The sequence below is a fragment of the Amphiprion ocellaris genome, chromosome 10 (assembly GCF_022539595.1).
Source record: "Amphiprion ocellaris isolate individual 3 ecotype Okinawa chromosome 10, ASM2253959v1, whole genome shotgun sequence".
Taxonomy (NCBI): Eukaryota; Metazoa; Chordata; class Actinopteri; family Pomacentridae; genus Amphiprion; species Amphiprion ocellaris.
In genome coordinates, this window is record NC_072775.1 from 33,148,005 (window position 1) to 33,173,403 (window position 25,399).

General features: G+C 38.4%; 1 protein-coding gene and 1 long non-coding RNA gene across 7 annotated transcripts; both read left to right on the plus strand.

Annotated features, from left to right (window-relative positions):
• Positions 1-1,067: 1,067 nt before the first annotated feature.
• Positions 1,068-6,945, plus strand: LOC111585921 (zinc finger protein 853-like). The gene is made up of 4 exons (XM_023295565.3): positions 1,068-1,347; positions 2,273-2,695; positions 3,493-3,804; positions 4,891-6,945. Exons 1-4 carry the CDS (start codon positions 1,176-1,178, stop codon positions 5,529-5,531), a joined length of 1,548 nt encoding a protein of 515 aa, XP_023151333.2. The 5' UTR covers positions 1,068-1,175; the 3' UTR covers positions 5,532-6,945.
• Positions 6,946-9,954: 3,009 nt separating this feature from the next.
• LOC129349847 (uncharacterized) lies at positions 9,955-25,281 on the plus strand. Of its 6 annotated transcripts, none has more exons than XR_008603002.1 (5): positions 9,955-10,229; positions 13,048-16,516; positions 17,147-17,304; positions 18,242-18,546; positions 23,230-25,281. It is a non-coding gene; the product is annotated as an uncharacterized LOC129349847 (long non-coding RNA). The 6 variants fall into 6 exon arrangements; XR_008603000.1 differs by lacking the exon at positions 18,242-18,546 and having other exon boundaries at positions 13,048-13,245; positions 14,416-16,516; XR_008602997.1 differs by lacking the exon at positions 18,242-18,546.
• Positions 25,282-25,399: the final 118 nt, after the last annotated feature.

Genomic DNA, 25,399 nt, shown 5'->3' on the forward strand with positions numbered 1-25,399 from the left:
TCTTCCACACTATCTGTTATGTTTGGTTTCCATACTGAATGTATGTGACAGTGGGAGTCCTTTTCTGTTCTGCTCTTTGACAGTGTTGCTCCTCCCTCAACATGTTCCTCCTCTCATGTCACTGGAGTGTAAGAAGCTGCTGGGAAAACACCTGAAGGCTTCATCTGAACTTGTTGAACTGGTTACAGACTGGTAGCAGCATCTTCCATCACATGTGACGAGGTCGTTCTAGTGATTCTTTGATGACATGAGTTAAAAGATGGATCATTTCTTCATTGTTGGCAAGCAATGCAGTGAGCATTTTCTGTTCTGCTCTTTGACAGTGTTGCTCCTCCCTCAACATGTTCCTCCCTTGTTGTCAGAGGGCTGAACACAAATGTTAAAAAGATAAACACCATTTGAAGTTTTAAGACATTGTTGCAGACAGTTTTAAAGCTCTATTATGACAGATACATTCTGAACAAACCAGTGAAACAATACCATAGCTGAAGGATTCAGCTTTGACACAACCACACAACCAGTAGTGGACCTCATCACATCCATGAGAAACAACGATCTAGCAGAGGTCGAAGCAACTTTTGTTATTTGGGGAATTTTTAGTGGTCAAATACCTCCTTCCAACCAACAATCCATGAAAGTACAGCAGCAACATCATCACTGATGATATCTGAGGTAAGATCCCACAAGGAGTTAGTAAAGTAAATAAGTAAACTGCCTACAACAGCTGGAAAAGGAGGCACAAGCTGACCGTCCATCTTTTAACCAGCTTTACTCTGGAGAAACCGCACTATGTTTGGATTTGGTCTTCCAAAAGTAAAGGAGGGCTGAGAACCACTCAGAACTATCATCAGCATTAAATCAGTCATGGATCTATCTATCTATCTATCTATCTATCTATCTATCTATCTATCTATCTATCTATCTATCTATCTATCTATCTATCTATCTATCTATCTATCTATCTATCTATCTATCTATCTATCTATCTGCAGAGATCTCTCTCTCTCTCTCTCTCTCTCTCAATTCGCTGTTTCTGCCGGAGCTTCACAGTGTGACACCAGGCGGAAGTAAACAAAGAAAAGTCTCAGCAGCGTGAGTTTTCCTGATGTCTGGAAGTTTTTACAGACGGTTGTTTTGTCTCATCTCAGATGAATATTTGATGAGATGAAGTAACGATGAGTTCAGTCCAGAATCTGAGAGAGTTGATCAACCAGCGACTAACTGCTGCTGCTGAAGAAATATTCACAGAGTTTGAGAAAACCATCGTCCAGTACGAGGAGGAGCTCGATCGTCAGCGCAGACTGCTGGATAACATCTGGAAACCACAGATAACACAACACACAGCAGGTTTGTAGAACTGTGATGGTCTGAATGAACTCATTGATAAATAAGACTCCTGTAAGATGCTAATCAAGCTCTGGGTTACATTTATTTATTAGCTGCAGACAGAAATTACAGCTGCAGTTATTGTTCAGACAGAAACAACATGAATGAATCTGTTTTGAAGAGCAGAAACATTTAACATTAAACACTGTTTGTATAAAACGCAAAACTGACTGAATTAGGGATCTCTGTGAAATATAAAGAAATGTGAGTGAACAAACAACGAAACAATTTTGGGGTAAATCAAATTACAAATGTTCTGATCAATATTCCAGTTTGATTCGTGACATTTTATAGAAGTCAAGCTCCAAATCAATATTCTGTGTGTTCAAAAAATTACCACATCTAATGTAGCATTACTGCATAAAACACTATCATTTATGTGACCATCACACAAGGTGGACACATGAATTTGTAAAACTATAAACTCAAAGTCTAAACTTGGGTCAGATGTGCTGCAAATATGTGTGTCTGTTTAATAATGAGACTGCTTTGGTCTGATGAACCACATAGTATAAAGCAATCAGTGGGCAGAGACAGCCACTTAAAATACCACCCCTTCACAATAAAACTAAACAACAGTATCCATCTTGTTATTTAGTAACCTTACCTCACATGTCCTGAATTGTAACCTTTGTAATTTTTTCTTATTGCGATTTCGATAAGAAACAGGTAAATTGTTCAGCCCTCATCAGTGATTTAACTAATTCAGGCCGTCATCATCGTGTAACAGTCACACTTCTGGATGGACAGATGTGTGATATTCCCTGCTTAGACTGTTGCTACCACAAAACAGAATCTGGATGTCGAAGAACATCGATAGATGGAAGTGCATGTTTAACTAGCATCACATTAGTAACATTTTTCTTGTGTCCCTTTGTCCATCCAGAACTCCCACAGCAACAGATCTGTAAGGAGGAGGAGGTTCCCACTGAGCAGAATGTCTGTATCCAGGAGAGGAACTCCAGTGTGGACCAGGAGAACCCAGAGACTCTACAGATTAAAGAGGAGCAAGAGGAACTCCCCACCAATCTGGACCAGGAGGACACAGAGCCTCCACAGATGAGAGAAGAAGAGGAAGAACTCTGCAACAGTCTGGACAGACAGCAGTCTGGACAGACAGCAGCAGCAGACAGGAATCAGAAGGCAGATAGCTTTATGCTAGTTCAGTGCAAATCCAAATGTGAAGAATTATCAAGAGAAAAATTCTGTGTCTCTGAAAACACAACTGGCCATTATGAGAAAGAGATCAATCGTCAGCGCAGACTATTTAATATCACCCAGAATCTCCAAATAAAGTTACACAGAATAGGTATGTAAAACTGTAACACTCTGACTGAACTAACTAATGTATATGATTCATGTAGGATCCTAATCAGCTCTATGTGACATTTATTTGTAGGAGTAACTGTAATAAATGACATGAATGCATCTATTTCCTGAACATGTAGTATTAAACCCACAGTGTGTTTAAGTCTCAGGGTAAACCAACTTAAATTCTTCTATTCTTCTTTTTTTTTTCAAAAGTCTAAATTTCTTGTTTTCTTTAGATTTGATATGTTGTTTATTTCCTATTTTATACAAATACATGGTTTGAATAATTTGCTAATATTCACATTCCGTTTATATTTTACAGTGTCTCGACTTTTTTTGGAAACAGGGTTGTATGATCTGAAGAACATTTTAATTCTGAGATTCTTTCTGCTGAAACTGACGTGATCAGCTGATGCTTTGAACAGAGAAGACATCTCATTCTGTTGGACAAATTGGAACTACAGAAACATTCAGTCCTCTCTGATTTTACAGCAATATTACAGAGTAACGGTTGTTATGCCTTTTAAATAATCATCACTGAGTGCAATCAGCTGTATTATGTCACAGCTGACAAGTGTAACTATCAGCAGGGTCTAAAACTAGGAAGCTGCTGCCTGAATGTTTTGTATAGTGAGCTTTGTGAAGAAGAGGTTAAACTCAGAAGTCACTCTCACTCTGGTGCACGCAGATAATTTTTCTCATTTTTACACTTTGCTAATGGTTCAAACTGTATGTTTATGCTCAACCTCACATAGGTGTGACTGACTTTTTTCTTGTGTACATTTTTCCTTCCAGACCTTCAACAGCAAGATATTTATCAGGAGCAGGAGGTTTTCATTGACCACCTACTCCCTAACCAAGAGAGGAACTTCTGTTTGGATCAGAAGGATCCAGAGCCTCTGCAGATGAAAGAAGCACAGGAGGAACTCTGCATCAGTCTGGACCAGGACAATTTAGAACCTCCACAGATTAAAGAGGAACAGGAAGAACTCTGCACCAATCTGGATCAGGAGGCACCAGAGCCTCCACAGAAGAGAGAGAAAAAGGAAGAACTCTGCACCAGTTGGGACAGACAGCAGTCTGGACAGAGTGTGTTTAAGTCTCAGGGTAAACCAACTTAAATTCTTCAACCACACTAATGTTTCCTTTAGGTTCACTGATGTGCGATGACTGGTGTACTTTGGAAAAGTCTTTTTTTCTTGTTGGCTTTTTTCGTTCATAATATTTATCAATCCTCCAGGGCTTTTAAAATCAGATGTAGCTTAAAGTCTGTCCTCCTGTGCTTGTTAGGAGATGCACCTGTAATGTTACCAATAGCTGAGCTGTTCATACTCTGATCCGAACTGGCTTTCCTTCCTGACTTCTGCTGCTTTCAGCATATTCAGATTTAGTAGAACAGATGGTATAGACAACTTTCAAACTTGTGTCTGTCAGTCCATCTTTGGTTTTCAACAGATTGACATTTGTCTGACATATTTCAGTGCATTTCCAGTAGGCTAATGATTGTTGCTATTTTTACCCCATCCATGTCCTCCACACAGTTCACAGATATGTGTTTTCTGAAACATTCTTCTGGCATTACTTTTAAAATTAGGAAATGTTAGTCAAAAATGTAAATTTCTTGTTTTCTTTAGATTTAATATGTTGTTTATTTCCTATTTTATACAAATACATGGTTTAAATAATTTGCTAATATTCACATTCCGTTTATATTTATATTTTACAGTGTCTCGATTTTTTTTGGAAACAGTTGTATGATCTGAAGAACATTTTAATTCTGAGATTCTTTCTGCTGAAACTGACGTGATCAGCTGATGCTTTGAACAGAGAAGACATCTCATTCTGTTGGACTAATTGGAACTACAGAAACATTCAGTCCTCTCTGATTTAACAGCAAAGTTCCAGAGTAACGGTTGTTATGCCTTTTAAATAACCATCACTGAGTGCAATCAGCTGTATTATGTCACAGCTGACAAGTGTAACTATCAGCAGGGTCTAAAACTAAGAAGCTGCTGCCTGAATGTTTTGTATAGTGAGCTTTGTGAAGAAGAGGTTAAACTCAGAAGTCACTCTCACTCTGGTGCACGCAGATCATTTTTCTCATTTTTACACTTTGCTAATAGTTCAAACTTGTGGGTTTAGCCTCAACGTCGGTGTGACTGACTGTTTTCTTGTGTTTGTTTTTCCCTCCAGACCTTCAACAGCAACATATTTATCAGGAGCAGGAGGTTTTCACTGACCATCTGTACTGTAAACGGGAGAGGAGCTTCTGTTTGGATCAGAAGGATCCAGAGCCTCTGCAGATGAAAGAAGCACAGGAGAAACTCTGCATCAGTATGGACCCGGACAATTTAGAACCTCCACAGATTAAAGAGGAACAGGAACTCTTCAGCGATCAGGGGGGAGAGCAGTTTGGTTTCTGCCCAGACCAGGAAGGAAGCAAACATCCAGACTCTGGCTCAACTAAGAATTTGGTGCTGAAGACACAAGACAGAAACAGCAGTCACAGTAACAATGTTGACAGCTCTTCTATGTCACGGATTCACTGTGATGCTGACACAAGGAAAAAGACTCAAACATGTGATGTCTGCGGAAAATCCTTTAAATATAAGTCCGCTTTAAAGACACATTACAGAAGCCACACAGGTGAGAGGCCATTTGCTTGTGAGAAATGTGGGAAAAGTTTCACTCAACGTCACCATATGATTGTTCACATGAGAACTCACACAGATGAGAAGCTGTACCTTTGTAAAGTCTGTGGACAAAGGTTTTATGGCCTTGCGAGATTCCAAAGACATAGAGCAATTCACAAAGATGAGAATCTATTCTTGTAAAATCTGAGAAAAATTTCACTCCTTGTGGTAATTTTAAAGTCCACATGATGGTTCACACGGGTGAGAAGCCGCATCCTTGTAAGATTTGTGGACAAAACTTCATTCAAAATAGTAATTTGAAAGTCCACATGAGAATCCACACAGATGAGAAACCCAACCTTTGTAACACGGGGGGAAAGATTTAGTGACCCTTCAGCATTTAGAAGTCATACAGCAGTCCACACAGCTGAGAAACTGTAATGTTTGTAACATGTGGAAACACAGATCTATCCAATCATTATCTATACACCACTTAATCCCCATTAGGCTCAAGGGGTTGAGTGAATCATTTCCCAGTTGACGTAGGGTGAAGACAATCTATCAAAGGGCTACACATAGAGACAAACAAGCACACTCCCATCCACCCCTATGGACAGTTTAGAATCACCAATATACCTCAGCATGTTTAGGACTGTGGGAGGAAGCAGGAGAACCCAGTGAAAACCTAGTTAATGCACAGGGAGAACATGCATGTGTAACAGTGTATGTGATAAATCATTCCACTTGCTGTAATTTGGGTTGTATTTATTGTTGTTGGCTCAATAGCACCCTCTCTGAAGCTGTAGTGTGTAACTGGTGTTGGTGCCACACTGTCAGTTCGTGAGAGGCGTACACGATGCAGGTTAGAGAGCACAGACAGGCTCATAAATGGTTTCTTTCTTGTTGTCCTTTTGTTTGTTTTAAGATCGTATGTACACTATGATCTATCCATATGTTGGTTGGAGTGTGTTGACATATATTGAATGTTTTTAGTTGTTAGTGTACTGTGCATGAGATGCCTGAGCCCACAGACCAGAGGTTTTCTTCCATTTACCAGGTACATACTCTGTGTTATTACCTTGTTTTAATACTGTACAATTGTGTAAATTGACTGTCAGTTCCTGAGGCGCGTACACGAGGTGCCCGAGCCCGCTGAGCAGAGGTTTTCTTACATTTACCAGAATAAACGGCACAAAGAAGACGTCTCAGCCTTCTGACTTCTTTATATAAAAAATTACACAATGCAGAGTGGAGGGGCTTTGAACCAACCAGTTACAGTGTGACTGTGTGTGATCCCCGGCTCAGGCCAGGAAGTGAACCGGGGATCTTCTTGCTGCAAGGTGAAAGTGCTACCAAAGCCACTGTGCAGCCCAGACACACACATGCTTTCAGCCAATCTGCTCACAAACTCTGGCACTCACTCCCACCAGACATCCGGTACATTCACTCTCTGTCTCTTTTCAAAACCAGACTCACCTGTTCAAGATTGCCTACCCTCTATAAATGCTCTTTTCCTGTATATGTAGTTTTTACCTGTTCTGTTGTATTTGTTTTTCTTTTTAAAGTGTCCTTGGGTGTCAAGGAAGGTGCTTACAAATAAAATGTATTATTGTTATTATTGTTGTTATTATTACTATAGATGTGAAATCATATTCTTGGGCGACGTGGGAAAAAGTTCACTTTATGTTGCAATTTGAAAGTCCACATTAGAATCCATGCAGATGAGACGCTGTAGTCGTGAAACATCTGGGAACTACTCTGTATTAAATATGGAACAATTAGTACTGTTTAAAAGTAGATCTATGACTTTTAATGTTCTGATAGTGAGGTCTATAACCAGCTGGTCACAGGAAACTCTCCCTGTTGGTGCAACACAACCAGCATGGCACAAAAAAGTGTGAGCGTAACAGAGGGTGTCTCCCTCTAGTGGATGTTGTGGAGTTTTCTGTTGATCCAAAGGTTTTTGTACAGAGTTTTGTTGTTTCCTGTCACTGTGGGCATCACAGCACAGTAGTACACAGCAGAATCTGTCACTGCAGCAGAGATGATCTCCAGATCTACATGTTTTTGTGTTTTGTCAATGTGAGCTGAGAAGTCTGAAAGAGTTGGATGAATGGATCCTCCCTCTGTGATGGAGAGCAGGAACTCTGGTCTGGATCTCTGGAACTGTCGGTACCACTGGATATTGTAGATAGAACCATCATATTCACAGGTCAGCTTGATGTTTCTTCCCTCTGCAACAACTTGTTCAGTACTTTCCTGTTTTATGGTGTTCATGGAACCCATCGCTGCAAAATCAAATAAATCATTTATGTCAGTTAGACTGCAGGAGATTTAAACATCCAGAGACTAAAAAGAGGTTCTTTATTTTATGTTTTACATGTGATAAGAATGGGATTCATTTAAAAAATAACAACATCCACAAAATCAGACAAAACACAGTCATTCCTAGATTTTCTCTCTGCTCTAACACTCACCTATGAAGTTAAAGAAAATGTACAGCAGGTAAATTAACATGTTTTCTGTTGTTGCAGTCAGACAGCAGATGAACACTTTTGTTCACTGCAGCACAAAGAAAAAACTCAGCAGTTCTTCTCCTCCACATCAAGTTCACTGTGCTTTAAGTTCTGCACACAGAAATAATCTCATTGGTTAAACTGAACCTTGGTGGGCGGAGCCAGAGAAAAACACAAATTGTGTTTTCTTTCCTGCCAAAGTTGAATTCAGTTGGTGAGATCTTCTGTTTTCCTCAGAGAAACCAGCCAGTGTCAGAGTTCAATCCAGATGCAGATTAACATCTACATTATTGTTCTTTGAGAAAACTGGTGTTTTACACAAACAAAGCAGAATCCAACAATTACTGCATTAAAGTGCCAAAGATGACTATGATCACAAAGAGTTCATACAATCATTGAAACAGGACACCATTCTGACTTGTGCTCCTCTGAACAGATTCTCAGTAGGAGGCTGCAGTGTGATGGTTCTATTGTGTAAATAGAGCAACATGTAGAAATACAAAGTGACCCCAGTTTGGTCAGTGATTAGTTCAGACTTGTGGATTGAGTGCAGTTTAACATTGAAAGGTTGAGTCCTGTTTCCAGTGTTGTGTCATCAGATGAGTCATAAAGTGTTTTAGGAGTGTTTCTCAAACAATAAGCCATGGGTGACTCCTGAGCTGAGAGCCTTGCTGCTGGAGAAAAGGAGGACCTTTAAGTCTGGTGATAGAGAAGACCTGAGGAGGGTACAGAGGGACCTTAAAAGAAAGATCTAGTGGATGTTGTGGAGTTTTCTGTTGTCTTTGCTCCAAAGGTTTTTGTACAGAGTTTTACTGTTTCCTGTCACTGTGGGCTCCAGAGCACAGTAGTACACAGCAGAGTCTGACACTGCAGCAGAGGAGATGTTCAGATGAAGCTCCTTTGATTGTGCATCGTGTCTTACAGATAACTTTTCTGTTTTCTCTGAATATGCTGTCATGAGAAGCTGTGGAGATGAACTGGACTTCTGTTGGTACCAGTAGAGGTAGTTTGTAGAGCCTGAATAGTTGCAGGAGAGAGTTACAGAGTCTCCTTCCAAAGCCATCAATACATCTTTAAATGGAGTCAGAACATCCTCAGAGGATCCTGAAAACAACAAATATAGATTTCACCATGAGTTTTGTTGCAAAAAAACTGAATCAACTCAAACAGCATCTAAATGTTTTCCATGTGTGTCTCCTCCATCTTTTGATGACTTACCAGTTTGAAAGGAGACGATCATCATCCAGATGAGAAGCAGAAACATTATTTTCACTTGTACTGAATGAACAACAGAGAGAACACAGCAGCTCTTCAGCTCCAACATGAAGCCTTTCATATTCAGTTGTGTAGCTCCTCCTCTGGCTGTGCTCTGTTTCCATTCAGGCTGATGGAGGCTTCAGAAATGACACTGATGATGCACTCATCATCATCATCATCATCATCATCATCATCATCATCATCATCATCATCATCATCATCATCATCATTATCATCATCTGTGTAAATCCCTTCAAGACAATATCAGAATTAAAGCATCAGAGTTTTCTGTTCAAACATTACTGAAAACTTTTTTTTTATCATGAGGTCTTCTCTCAGTTGGTTTTCTTGTTGTTATTTATTTGGTTATTTATATATTTGTTGATTTCTCCATTTTCATCTGTTGTATTTTAGTGTCTACTTTGTGCAGCTTTTTGAGACTGTGCTTTTGAAAGGTGCCAAATTAATAAAGCCATGATTATTTAAAGAGAAATTATCATGTCAGGCATAGAAAATCATCTCCATTAGTCTCATAAGTCCACATGAACTCTTGAAAACATGTACCAAGACAATGAATCCAGCACCAGAAGGAGTTTCTAACTGTTGGTCAGACTGAAGGTTCTGCTTCTTGTATTTGTTACCAAATGTGATTTCAGATCCAAACTAACCAAATACCTCCTGACAGCAGATGAGGAGGGTCCTGTATGACCCCCATTGACTGAATGACTGCTGGTGGATGGTTTAACTGTTCCATACCCAGGATGTTCATAGAGAGAAGTGGAAGCGATGACCAAGGCGGAACAAAAGTTACCTCGCTGTTTCTGCCGGAGCTTTAGTGTGACACTCGGCGCCAATGAACAGTTCAAGCAGTGTGAGTTTTCCTGATGTGCGGAAGTTTTTACAGACAGTTGTTTTGTCTCATCTCAGGTGAATAGTTTATTAGTTGAAGTAAAGATGAGTTCAGTCCAGAATCTGAGAGAGTTGATCAACCAGCGACTAACTGCTGCTGCTGAAGAAATATTCACAGAGTTTGAGAAAACCATCGTCCAGTACGAGGAGGAGATCGATCGTCAGCGCAGACTGCTGGATAACATCTGGAAACCACAGATAACACAACACACAGCAGGTATGTGGCCCCATAGATACATATAGAAGATATCTATCTATCTATTAGGGCTGGGCGATAAATCGATTTTATCGATAAATTCGACTTTGTACTTAATGTCGGTTTATTTTAATGAAAATCGATTTTCTCATCAACATCCGCCACCAACGCCTTCCCGCTGGGCTCCCGTAGTTCAGAGTTCCCGATTCTCTATGTTACATTTATTTTTATGAGCTACTGTATTAATTAGCATTAATCCATATCTTTTTTTAAATTGTAAGTATGCAATAATAAACCCACAGTGTGTATAAGCCGCAGGACAGCTGACTTAAATTCTTAGACTACAGCAGTGTTCTCCCCTTCGGAGATGCACATTCCGTGTCAACTTCTCTATAACAATTTTTTTAACAATAATTGTGGTTCCCTCTCTACCTTTGAAATCAAGTGTGACCCTCGCCATATGAGATGCATTAAGTATAAATCAAAATGGAAACACTGGGGTGACCAGGCGTTCTCCCCTCTGATATGTGCACCATCACTGACCTGGGTCTTTTTAAAGCAAAGCTCAAAACCTTTCAGCTTAAAATGGCTTTTAATACCTAGATGCATGGTGACATTTTGTTTCGATTTCATGTGCTAACTTTTAGATGCTTTAGTGTTGTTTTATTGTTGTTTATTATTGTTTTATTGTATATTTTATTGGTGTCTCTGTTTGATTTTACTGTATTGTTTTCAGGTTATTCTCGTTTTCACTGTGAAGTGCTTTGGTCACCCTTTGTGCTGTTGTAAAGGGCTACATAAATAAAGTTTGATTGATTGATTTCTCTGTTGTCTTTGTCATCAGTCCAACAAGTCACAAATCAGAGCTTTACCAGAGTGTGTCTCCCTCTAGTGGATGTTGTGGAGTTTTCTGTTGTCTTTGCTCCAAAGGTTTTTGTACAGAGTTTTGCTGTTTCCTGTCACTGTGGGCCTCAGAGCACAGTAGTACACAGCAGAGTCTGACAGCTGAAGCTTCTGGATCTTCAGAGGAACTGATTTATCCTGGATTTCTGTATGAAATCTGTCGTCCTCGAAGTCTGGAGCTTTATATGGTGGTCCAGAGCCTAATTTCTTCAGCATGTACTTTGGGTAATCATTTAATTCTTGTTTATACCAAAACAAATAGGGATTTCTGTCGCTGGTCTCAAAAGTACAATCCAGTGTAACTGTGTCTCCTTCAGCAGCAATTACATCTCCTGATGGCTGCATCACTTTGTCTTCTCCTTTACACTCTGGAGAAGAACACAATATGCAAAGGAAGACATGGATTAATAAAGATGATTGATTAAAGGAGAACAATCAGCAGCTGTAAAGCAATGAAATGGTGATTAGAAACGCTATACAAATGAGCTGGACTTCTGCTGGTACCAGTACAGGTAGTCGACAGCATGAACATGAAGAAATTAGATTTTATTAACCTTTATTACATAGATGTACTTATATTTTGTTTAGTCTCTGTAGCCTTGATATTGTTCAGAATCTGTTCATATATGGTTGACAGATGCACAGTTAATGTTCCTGCTAGAAATTTTGTGAGCTGGAAAAAGATGAACAAGGCAGAAACTACGGGTTAATTTGTTGTTTCTGCCAGAACAGATGAATCGGCAGCTATAATGAACTTTTCTTGATCTTTCTGTCTTACCAAAGAAAAGAGCAGCAATAATTATCCACAGCCAATGTTCCATGTGTCCAACAGGGTTTAAATCAGCAGATGAAACTATCTGATGTTATCTGCAGTGAGTTGTTCACAGCTGATGGTTCTAATGTGGAAGTTTGTGTTTCTTCTATAGTTCAGTAACAGCTCAGCTCCTCCCTGAATCTCTCCGTCTCCTCTTTGATCTGTAGTTTCTTCTCTCTGTTCCTCTTCCTGCTGGTTACAGACTGGTAGCAGCATCTTGACTAACTGTGATGGAGGTTGTTCTAGTGATTCTTTGATGACAGGCATTAAAAGATGGATCATATTTGCCACTGTTGGCAAACACAAGGACCAATATTTTTTTTGTCACTGTACTGTCAGGACAGACTTGAGAAAACGTGTAATCAGTGGTCGCGTTGTGACTGAAAGCAGAAACCTGTCCTGAGCTCCCTTTTGTAAGTAAAGTTTAAAAATGGTCTGCAGCTCCTCACCTGCTTCATGAGGTGTTTTAAATGTATTCAAGCTGATGGACATTTACATCTTGTTTAATAAGGACGATAACACTAAAGGGTCACATCAAAAATATCTCTGAGTAAGATATCAAAGACCTCACCAACTTTATTATTTATAAAACAATTTTTACTGATATTAACTGATGTGTTTCTGCTGTTATGGCAGGATTTTGTTTTTTATTTGTTATATAATCGAATCAGGTCACTACTTTTCATACAGCCCGGTTAAAACAACAGCAGTTCAGGCGAAGTGCTTATCAGTAGATAAGAAAGATTCAAATTTACTTAATTAAACTGACAAACCTAGAAGTTATGGTTATGGACATTAATATTATCTGTGAAAACCCAAACATGTAAAGATTCCCTGTGAGTAGTATATTGGTGAATTGTATGTGATACAATCCTTGTGGCTAGTTTTTAAAAATCTATGTATTTGTTTATTTTTTCTCTGTAGCTTTGTTGTTGTTCGAAAGTGATCTATAATTGGTTGTTTTTGTTGTTTTTTATGAATGCATAATTAATGGACATAAACAGCCCCTGAAAATTTGACCCAACTCTGCCACCATGAAATGCCTCTGGACAAGCTGAGGAAAATGGATGTGCGTGTTTTACGTTATTAGTGACCTTTTCTTGTGTCTCTTCATCCCTCCAGCCCTCCCATAGCAACATACTTTAAGGAAGAGGAAGTTCTCGCCAACCAGCAGCTCTGTAACCAGGAGAGGAACTCCAGTCTGGACCAGGAGGATGCAGAACCTGAAATCTGATAACTTTATAATCACTCCGTCTTACAAGGAAAGTGACCATAGTGACCAAAGTGAACCAGAACCAAACTGTGACAATGTTCCTATAGGTGAGAGGCCAGATTAAGAAGAAAGCAGGTATGTAGAGTTAGGATCAGCTAGAAATGCAGAGCTGAAGCCAGAGAAGAAACAACAAGGAAACAGCAGTCAAAGTAACAATGTAGACAACTCTGTCATGTTGGAGTCACTGGGATACTGACACAGGAAAACACATCTAACACATGAGGTCTGTGGAACAATCTTTAGATGTATTTCCAGTTTAAAGACCCATCACAGAATCCACATCCCTGAGAAGCCACTCGCTTGTGAAACATGGGAAATGTTTAATTCAAAAAGGTGATGTGAAAGTCCACACAGGTGAGAAGCTATACATGTGGAACACCTGTGGGAAAAGATACAGTTGAAAGAATTCTCTTTTGGTTCCCATGAGAATCCATGCAGGATCACAACAACTTAAGCCTTACCTTTGTAAGAAGTCGTACCCTTGTAACACCACTGGAAAAGGTTTCAGTGAAAATGATACTTTAAAAGCCCGTGTGAAGATTCAGACAAATGTAAGGTCATAGTCTGGAAATACCTGTCGGAAAAATAAGCTTGAAAATGGCATTAAAAAAATTAGCACAGATTAAAAGTAGATCTTCAATATTTAAAGTGCCTTTAGATTATGCTTCATCAACAATGGTGAGGTGTTTAATCAGCTGATCATTAGAAACCCTCCCTGTTGGTGCTCCTATATCAGGGCAGTGCAGTAAAACAATCCACGAAACAGAGCAGCTCCGTCTTATGATGCATCAGCACATTAGACCCAAGCAACAGTCAGTAACTAATGTATTTGACATCTGAAAAAAAAAAAGTTGAGGAAATACACTATTGTTCAAAAGTGTGTGGTCGCCCAGGGAACTTCATGTTTTCCATGAAAACTCACTTTTATCCATGTGCTAACATAACTGCACAAGGGTTTTCTATGCATCAATTAGCCTTTCAACACCATTAGCTAACACAATGTAGCATTAGAACACAGGAGTGATGGTTGCTGGAAATGTTCCTCTGTACCTCTATGGAGATATTCCATTAAAAATCAGCTGTTTCCAGCTACAATAGTCATTTACCACATTAACAATGTCTACACTGGATTTATCATTCATGTAATGTTATCTTCATTGAAAATGCTTTTCTTTCCAAAATAAGGACATTTCTAAGTGACCTCAAACTTTTGAAAGGTGGTGCACACAAGAGTTCATAGACCAGATGAAGCCTGGACTCTGGTGGTGGTGGAGCAGCGTGAAGAACCAAACTGGATGTGATGAAGATGGATGTGATGCAGAGCAGCACTCTTGATGAGCTCACGGACACTGATTCAGATGAAGACTGGAGGTGGGTGAGATGGAGGAGGGCTGCACCTGTTTGACACTTAAATGAGAATTGACAGCTCTAAGTCAAATAAAAACACCATGTATCACTTCACTTGAGATTAAATGTGAAGAGGAGAGGATGCTTCATGTTTTTCCTTTACTGGCACAATTTAGTTTTATTATAAACAACAGTAATACATTTTTTTTATTATCTGAGCACTTCATTTTAAGTTTTGTTGTTTTGGTTCTTTTACAATAAAGAGGTTATATTGAGGGAAAATCCATTTCATTCATTTTATTGGTTTATTTTTGCCCTGTTTTTTTGTTAAAATTGTTCTTGCAAACTGAAGAATTTTAGTGGTATTGATACCAGCTACCAAATTTCTTGTATTGTAATATTATTTGCTGGAGTTCATGCAGCCCCAGTGTCACTGCAGTAAAAAGAGGCAAACAGATGCTGAGATCCTGACATTCATGGATATTTTTCAGCAACAAGCAAGTCGAGTTCAACAGTAGGGAAAAAGCTTCCAGCAGCTTGTCAGTGTGTTTTTGAACAGAAAGTGTGGGTTTCCTGTCACTGTGGGCTCCTGAGCACGGCAGAGGAGGTCTGTGCATGAAGTGCCTTTGATTGTCTGTCATGTTTGAAAGACAACCTTTCTATTTTCTCTGAATATTCTGTGATGAGGAGCTGTGGAGATGAACTGGATTTCTGCTACTGACAGAACCTGAATAGTTGCAGGACAGAGAGTCACAGCGTCTCTTTCCAAAGCCATCAATGCATCTTTACATTGTCAGTAAATCCTGTGGTCACCACTATTTCTGCACTTTAAGGGTTGTTAAGGGGCCATGAGCCATTAAATTTGAAGGTTAGAATAAATATCTGGGGCTCCCCATCAGTCAGTTGTGCATTCATAATTCCATAAAGTATATATCGTGAATAATAATCACAATCACTGTTCCCTCTAAGCTGCGCGTGTGCGCAATTGCGCACTGCTGAAGGCTGGAATATACTTTCCGCACGAACGAGCCGCACGGAAATCCGTGCGAAAGAACGTGTGTGCATTTATACTCCGTGCGCATCTGCTCCCAAACTGCAGGGGGCAGTGTATCTCAAACACATGTCTACCTGGTCTACTCTGGTACTAAACTAGAGAAGAAGAAGTTTGCCATTGTTTACACCACTTACAACACGGCATTTTACCGAATAAAAGCACTTCAGCTGTTAGTTTTAATTTCACACCATGAATAGTTCATAACCCGGTTACCACGGTGATCTCTGTGTGATGAATCATATAAGTGCACGTATTTCTAGACTTCAGCTACGAATAGGTCCTGGCCCTCCGCCATGTTTTTCCGTGTGGCTCCGTCAGCGTTGGTTAGAAAAATGTAGAGGTGCGCGGAGCGGAAATTTTCCGCACGGAAAGGCCGCTGGAGGGGGCGTGGGTGCGAAAATGACGTAATTTTTCCGCACGGAGCCACACGGACCTCGCGGACGCGGTAAGCATAAAACAAGCTTGACACGGTCTCCGCGCACAAAAAATCTGCGCTGAGCAGAAAACAAAAATCCAACCTAAATTGTAAATAAAATAAAGACGTAACAATTCATTCTGTGCTATTTTTCAATGTGAGTCAGTGAGTGACCGGTGACTGGCTGCTGCAGCCAATGATGCGATTCACATACGTATTTACCATAGACTGTATATAATGGTATTTACGCAGCTAATCAACGTCAGGCGTCCTGATGTGCAGCCATCGTTGTTCTCATAGATACGAATGAGTAGATAGGACACGCCCCTTTGAGCTGCGTGCTACAGCGAGGCTAAGCTAGTGGGGGAAAAGTTTCAGTGCATTCCGTTGATGTAGACGGCATGAAAACGGAAACAACAAGTATGCCGGCTAACTGTGCTGCATACAATTACACACTGCATCGTACGATTGAGACAAGGAAACTTGGAATGACTTTTCATAGGTAAGAATAGTTTTTGGCTCTTTTTTCATTATGAAATCTTGTTAAGAGCTTCCAGTCTATGAGAGCTAACTAGTTAGCCACTAGCAAAATGCTAAGGCGAGCTAGCAGCTTGATAACCAAATACCAGACGATTAATAGTAGCTGTAGTATAGTTGTACAAGCAGTAGTAGTAATACTAAAAGTACAAGCAGCAGTAGTAGTATAAACAGCTGTTAGAGTCGTAGAAGTAGTATCAGCATTTGTAATAGTATTACAAGTTGTAGTAGCAGTGCCAGTATCAGCAGTAGTAGTTAATGTACTACCACTACTACTAGTACTAGTCACATTGCTATTACTACCACCAATACTACCAATAGTAGTTATAAAGCCTAACTCATGTATATCCAGATTACCATCTATGTTCTTCCTCCAAACCCATTTTATGATTGGGATTACAGGTAGTTCTTTAGGACTGCTCTCAAATAATTGAAATGTTACTAAACAAGGTTATACTTATCAAATTAAATAGCTCTGGTCTCCAGTATATTGGCGAATTCGGTTCTTTGTACTTAATTTATTAGCATGATTTCTTTTTAATATGTTGTGTACAGACTTAATTACTTCTCTGTCTACTTTTCTTACTCCATGTAGGTTTCCCAGAGACTATGGGTTGATGAGGAAGTGGAAGTTTGTCGGCTTAGACCTGTGTCATTCCATCAGTGTTAAACTTCCCGGCTCATCTTGGAAGAGTACGTGCCAGAAAGACCACGACCAAGCAGCCTTGAGATCTTAGACAGCGTCTCCCTGAGGTGGGTGTCGACGGTGTTCACAGTCAGGTCTGTGGTAATCCTGTCAAAAAACAAAACAGAAAAAAATCTGGATTATAAATCAACATGTAACCAAAGCACTCTGTGTATAACGCCATAGTATAGGATGTAGTTCAGAAAATGTCAAAGTATAGTATGCTTTACTCAAGAATAACATAGTATGGCCTGTAGTTCATAGTACAGCATGTTGGCAAGAAAAAAAACAAAACATAGATTATTATGTGGTTCAAAAAGCGCAAAATGATAGGATGTTGCCTAAAATTGTCATGTATGATATGGGGTTCAAAAAATGTCATAGTGCAGTATATTGTCAAAATAGTATGTAATTCAAGAAAACATCAGAGTATAATATGTCATCTAAAAAATGCCATAGATAATAATTTCAAAGCACAAGTAAAAGTATAGTAACTTTTAAAACTGTTCGAATTCTTATATGTTCCTAAATAAAACAAAAAAAACTAAAACAAAAAAAGTCACAGTAATATGTCAATTAAAAAAGCCTATAGTATAGCGTGTCGCCCAACAAACATCATGGTATAGCATGTCGCTCTAAAAACGTCACAGTATAGCCTTTAGTCCACAGCTGTCAGTAGGTGAGGAGCAACACAAAAACAGTCCAAACGCTGGTTTTCAGAGGGTTAGACGAGAATTTATTTGAAAGAGTAAGTTTACAACAACACAACATGTGAGGGGGTTAAAAACAAATGGGTGTTAGTAAAATAAAAATAAATAAACAGAACTAAAAGTGAACTTCATGTTGACATTGATGGGCATTCCAACCAGGAACAAAGTAAAAGATAATCAATACGAAAAAAAAACTCTTCCTGTTCACCTCTTAAAACCCAAAAACACACCACAGTAGCACCCTAAACTAAAACTACCAATGGGTTCCCTGTTTTCCTTTGTGAACGATTCAAAGGTCCCTCTCTATCTCCCCACACATCCACCAACCACTGGAACTCATCTCCAAAGTTCTGCTGGGCCAGCTCAGCTTCCCCTCAGAAGAAGTGCCGCCACCTGCCAGATAAAGGAGCCTTTTGAGAGGCAGCTGGCATCGTGATTGGACTGTACTTTGGTCTGTTCCAATCCAGCTTCAGCTCCAGAGACGGCAGGCGGGACGAGTCAACGGAGGCCTGGTGGACGAAGGCATGCAGCTGAGTACAATCCAGAAAACAACAGAAGAGGAGTGCAGCAGACCAGAGCCAGAACAACCAGAGTAGCATCGTATGTCTCTTAGAAAACATCATAGTAGAGCCTTTGGTATGAAAAAACGCCATCATATACATCGTATATTGTACAAATAACAAGTCAGAGGAAAGAGACATACATTGCATTTACGGTAATAAATGCATTTTAAAATGGCCCTACTTTGGCTCTGAACATTTATCTACCTGTGGTCGCTCTGTCTTCTGGAGTGATTTGATTGGTTATACGTCACGAATAAAACTCCTTTAACTTAACATCTGTAAACAAAACAAAAACATATCAACAAAGTTTTCTGTTAGTTTGTGTTCTTCTAAGTTTAACTCCAAGAATTTAAATACTTTCATTTACTGCAAATGAATATCTACTCCAAATGTCTCAGTAATAATCATTATCAGCCTTAAAAACCCACAAAACACCCCTCTATACTCAACCACACTTAGTACAGTCTGGTTCCCCCTTCTATAAATCTGCTTGGAATCTTCCACTTCCTGTTTGTCAAAGTGGCCTTCTACCTGGACAGGTTTTGTTGGAGCTCATGCAACAAACATTTTGGGTAACTGCACTTTAATATGGATGGGTGACACTGAATTAGAGTCTGTTTTACTGAGACTGAGTTAAGATGTGTAGCTCTTTCATTAAGTAGTAAATTATTTCTCAGAATTCACAGAGGAAAGTCTGAAATGTTTGCTAGGTTAGAGTCCCACATGTTCTTTGGCTCAGCTAAAGCTAACTCTCTCCAACTTCTGGATCTCTTGAGTTGCTTGTTGTTAAAATATCTTGCTAGAGGTGCTGAAGCTCAGAAAGTCTGAGATGTTTGTTCAAAATAAGCTCATTCTCAAGTCTTATCTGAACTCTTTTGTTTGAACTTTCCCTAAACTTAAGAGTTAATGACAGAGCAGCACATCCAGACTCACTCTCATTTATGTATTGATTAAGATTCAGTGTCATTCATTGATGTTAAAGTGCAGTTTTTCAAATGTTTGTTGCACATGCTCCCGACCAAAGCAGTCCAGGTGGAAGACGATGTGAAGAGAAAGCTCCAGAGGATGAATATCACACATTTAAATTGGAAATAAATGTCCTTTAATTAGACATTGTCATGCAAAAGTTGGATTTCCCTTTAATGATGTTCAAATCTTTGTTGAGTGTTTTGTTGATGCTGGTTTCTAAATGTTTTCTGACACTCTGCCCCAAAGATTAAAACCTTCTACGGCTCACAAGCTGCAACAATTCTTACATTATCAACTATTTTTCTGACTAAACTAAGATAAAAAGTGAAAAACTGCCTGATTCCTGCATCATGAATGTAAATCTTTTTGGTTTTTATGACAGTAAACTGAATATATTTGGGTTTGACATTTTATAAACCAAAACAAGAAATGAATTACTGGAGAAAACAATCAACAGATTAATGGACAAAGAAAATGTGTTTTCCAACATATATGGCTGAATTACTCCAACATGACAAGATACATACAATTTGAATTCAATTTTATTTATATAACATCAAATACAGGTCAAATTGTCTCAAGACACTTTATTTTAATATTTTTTTTGTCATATTTAAAATATGACAAAGTAAGAAATTTAAACCTCTTGACTAATCCAATTAATTACTTGGTTATTAAGAGACTAATCGACAACTAAAATAACTTTCTCCACTAAAACTAATAAACATGAGGTCAAATAGAAGGAACAGTTTTAAATACTGCAGTCCCACGATGACAAGAATAAAGTTTGTCAACAAAAACTAAATCTGTTGGTGGATTCCATGAAAGTCCTAATAAATGATAATAAAGTGTGATACTAAAGGTTTGTGGTGTTAAAAATGTCAAAGTAAAGATATGAAGTTGAACATGTGGATGGAGGTTGATAAAAGTCGACCTCCCTTCATTTCTCTGGAGTCGACTCCATGGATTTTATGGATGGTGGTTAAAGACCTGCTCTTCTAGTCGTCTTCCTTCTAGTCGCTGTAAAAAGTCAGTCCATCCTGGCCGACTTCAACACCTCTTCATGACAGCTTGTTCTGCCTCCGACCTCGTGGAAACTCCAGAAACTGGGGAAAACCTGTGGAGACTCGAAGAACTCGTGGAGACTCGAAGAACTCGTGGGGCGGGGGAAGGTGTGGTGGGTGGTGGGGGGAGGTGGGGGAGTAGAGGGGGGAGGCCGCCACCCACGTCCCCACCTACTCTCCACCCTGACTCCACCCAGACTCCACCTTGGCTCCGCCCATGTGGTCACTTCAGGAACTACGATGCCAAAGGGACGACGAAATTATTTCTTTTCATCTGATCTGTAGCTCAGTGAGTTAAGGATTTGCCTGTGGAGCTGCAGGTCGCTGGTTCAAGACCAGACCCTTCTTAAATTTTCTCAAAATTCTGACAAAGACAAAGAAAGAAAAAGGCCGGTGGTGGGTCTTGAACCTGCGACCTTCCACTCTGTAGTCTCTCTTCTTATCCCCCTGAGCTACTTGCTCAGATACTAATTCTTCTTTTTTTTGCGCATTTATCATCTATTTTTTGTCGTTTTTGAGTTTTTTTTTAACTTGAGTCTCGACTCGACCGTTTTTCTCAGGAGGTTGGACTTCAGCCTTTGTGCTGGAGGGTTGAACCCTCATTTCCAAGACTTTCCAAAGCCTCCACACCTCCCGAGTCCTCAGGACCTGAGCTTTCACACAGTCTGAGGGCTGAAATTTTCTAAGTCCCACAGTAGTTCTCTGTTAGATTTAACTTTCAGACAGTCCAAGGACTGATATCTTCTAAGTTCCTGAGTAGTTCTCTGTTAGTTTGAACCTTTCCACAGTCTGAGGACTGAAATCTTAAAAGTTCTTGAGTAGTTCTCTGTTAGTTTGAATCTTCAGACAGTCTGAGGACTGAAATTTTAAAAGTTTCTCAGTACTTCTCTGTTAGTTTGAACTTTATGGTTAACAGAAGCCTTAAAACTTGTGACCATGAGTCTTGATTTCACATTTAGATCATCCATCTGAGTTCTTCTCAGACCTTCACCTGTGGGTTTTTTAGAAATCCTGAACAAACTTTGATTCTCTTCACTGAACAGTAAAGTTTGTGGAGATCAGAAGGTAACATTAGTTTGATCGATGCCTTCAACTACTAGTAGACTTTATCTGGAAAGCAGTTTTCTGAAATGAGTTCTTAGTAAATCTATCCACAATCAAACCAAGAACATATAGGAAATGTTTGAAGAAACAACTTGATGTTTTCATTTCAGACTAGAAAACGCTTTAAGACTTTTATCTGTTTTTGCTCTTTTTGATCGTTTTATTGTCTCTTCTGTTTAATTTGATCTTCTTAAGTCTAACTGGTGTCTTTTCAAATGTTTTGTCTTTAGTTTGATTCTTCTTAAACGTTTAGTTTTGCTATTTTCTCACCTTTTATTCTTTTCTAATGTCTGATTTGATTTCCAAATGTTTTGTCTTTTTTATGTTTGTTTTTTCAAATGTTTTATCGGCTTGTTTGAGTTTTTTTTTCCTTTCCCAATATTTAATGTTTCGATTAAATCTTTAAGGTTTTTCTTTTTAAATGTTTTACCACCTTTTAATGTTTAATTTTCTTTTTAAATGCTTCATTGTATTTTCTGTTTAATTCCTATTTGAAGTTTTATTGTCTTTAAGATGTAATTTTCTAATTAAACATTTAATTTTTTAATTAAATGTTTTGTCTTTTTAAAGGTTTAATAATCTAATTAAATGTTTTGCATTTTTTAAAAATGTTTAATATTCGTCTTGTTTAATTGTATTTTTTAAATGTTTAATTATGGAAAATATTTTATCTGTAATTTTTAATACTTGTATTTTAAAAATTTTGTTTAATTTCATAATGACATGTATTGTATCTTGTTGAATTATCTAATTCAATATTTTGTCTGTTTAATAGAGTTAAAAATTAAATACAATTAAATTATATTGAACAGACAAAATATTGAATTAGATAATTCAACAAGATACAATACATGTCATTATGAAACTAAACCAAATTTTTAAAATACAAATATTAAAAATTACAGATAAAATATTTTCCATAATTAAACATTTAAAAAATACAATTAATCAAGAAGAATATTAAACATTTAAAAAAAAATGCAAAACATTTAATGAGATTAGTAAACCTTTAAAAAGACAAAACATTTAATTAAAAAATTAAATGTTTAATTAGAAAATTACATCTTAAATTTCTTAAACCTTTTTAATAATTATTGTATTACATTTTTTCCTTTGATTTAATTGCTTTTTTTATGTAGTTTATTTCTTTAATCTTCTTTTTCTGTCAATATTTTAACCCCAACCTTAAAAGTGAAATAAACCCTTAAATCACAATGAAAATACTTCTGTTGTCACAATCATGAGTTAGTCAATTATTCAGTTTATCAATTCAACTTTATTTGTTTAGCACCTTTTACACAGATGACAAAAATAAACAAGCAAAGAGAAAAAACTATGCTAAAACTATGATTAAAACTCAAAAACATATTTTAAAAAAAAAAAAGATTTAACATGGTAATAAAATATGTTGTGTCCAGGGGATGGAGGGAGTTTATTGAAGTCTTCTTGGGCTCACATGGGAAATCATTTAAAATATAAACTTGATTTTCAGTCTAAGGAAACTGGAAACTGCAGAGCGACAGAAGAACCGACAATATCTCCTGTTTTCTCCTTTAATGAGTTGACTCTTCTTGTGCTTTCAGACCAAAGAACTACAGACTCTTCACAACCTGCTCAAACTCTTGGTACAGGACCTCACCACACGGGTCAAGAAGGTTTCCATCTCATTTCTACTCTGAAGCTCACCTTCTCCTGCTCAAACTACTGACAAATGTTTCTGCTGCTCTAAAGTCTGGTCTCCAGAACTTCCTAAAAACCCTCAAAGTCTCGTCTGCTGCAGGTTGCTTTGTAGAACTGTTCCAGAAAACCTCACTAAACCACATGGAGGGGCCTCAAGATAGTCGTCCAAATGAAACCATACAAAAACCAGACTAGTACAACCCAAACACTAAAGTCTCCTGCAGCCTACCAGAGAACCTCTGAGAACAGAGAATCAGGACAGGAACTCTTACCTTCTGGACAACCAACGCTGGTTCACAAACAAGAATACAGAATGTGTCTGACCAAAAACCTCTGAAGACTCACTACAGCCAAGATAAAGACACAACTCAGCTGCACCAAATCCACTAATCACTGCACACATTAGCACCATGTGCTAACTGTGACTAAAGAACCTCATTTACCAAGACAACTATCCAGTACAAAGCCCTAAAACACACCAAGAAACACATTAAAGATGATTTTACTGCTGGAAGCTGCAAGCCAACACCTAAAGCACAAACTAAAGCAAAGGAGCCAAACCCGGTTCACTGGTGAAGAGAAACAGAGGAAATGTTTTTCTGCAGCTAAATAAAGCAGGAAGACACTGAGCTGCTCAGGTGTTCCTGATAACACCAAGCTGCTCAGGTGTTCCTGATAACACCAAGCAGCCACCTGGACAGCCAATAGGAACACAGCTTCCTGGAAGTCCAGAGGGCGGGGTTAGTGAAGGAAATTTAATTTAAAGTTGAAGCAGAAAGTTAACAAAGAAAGTTGAGAACCACCTTCTGATACCTGAAATCTCTGAGTTTTCACTCAAAGAACACCTGAACATGTCAAACTGGTTCCATAGTAGAACCATCATTGTAAAAACGTCATAGTATGGTGTGTTGCTCAAAAAACATTATGACCCGGCTGTCAGGGGACAAACATGTAAGAAACATGAGAACAGAGAGAACCCAACCAGTAGGTCACAGTTTATCATCATCTAATCATCTCCTGAAGTCCATATGGTGAGAGACATCAGTATCTGGTTGTTAATTTACCAGAGGATGCTTATAATCATGCTGATGTGGTCTGTACTCTACAGTATTTTAGTGACTCAATAAATGCCTACGTTTTTTTTTTTTTTAATGCTTTTCAGTTTTTAATAAACATTTAAGAGCCTATATGTAATCAATAAATGACCTTTGCCTATCTTAAGAAAAATTCACTCAGAACTCTGATATGTTAACAGTACTAAATAAATCAATAAATACATGCATACACACAAAAATAAGTTAATACATTAACTGTGTTAAGATAAGATTTAGATTTTTTTTTAAAAAGTTGTTTATGTTTTTACAGAATCCAGTATTGCTCACTGGTTGGTCATTACATTTTATTAGTTTGATTTCACTGTTTAAAATGATGCCACCTCTTTTCAGACAGAACCTGTGATAATAAAACAATACTAAATTTTTAGTTCCGTGTTAATAAAGTACTTAAAGCTTTAAGTATGGCTAAATGCTTTTTTCAAAATTAAATATATCACTACTTAGGTGGTAGTGGCCCCAAGTTCAGTAAAGTTGGAAAGATATTCACAGATTCAGACTTCCAGCATCAATAACTCATTAGATATAGGTTGTCAAAACATAAACGGTGCCTCTTTCCCATTGTTGCAAGGCAGACAATGTGCTACAAGCCCAGTTTTATCAAAAGTAGCTGTCTTTCAAGCTACAGGAATAACATTGGTGTCTATGGAGTGAACAGGGTCCGTCTGCAATTTGCAAAACCGCTGCAACAGTAAAGAGAGACAAATATTCAATAACTTCACTCTTATACATTGTAGTGTCACTAAAATCACTGCAGCCTTCAACTGGCTCCTGTTGACAAAGTGTTTTAACAGAAATGTAAATGCTGTAATTTGATTCTTTTAATAAACCATGTAACTTGAATGGATGTGATGCTGGTGTGACCACAGTGCACACGTCTGATGTTGCTCACAGTGGTCCAAGGGACGCTCAGGGAGTTTGTGTGTTTGCTCACACTCAGGAAAAGTTACAGGGAACATTG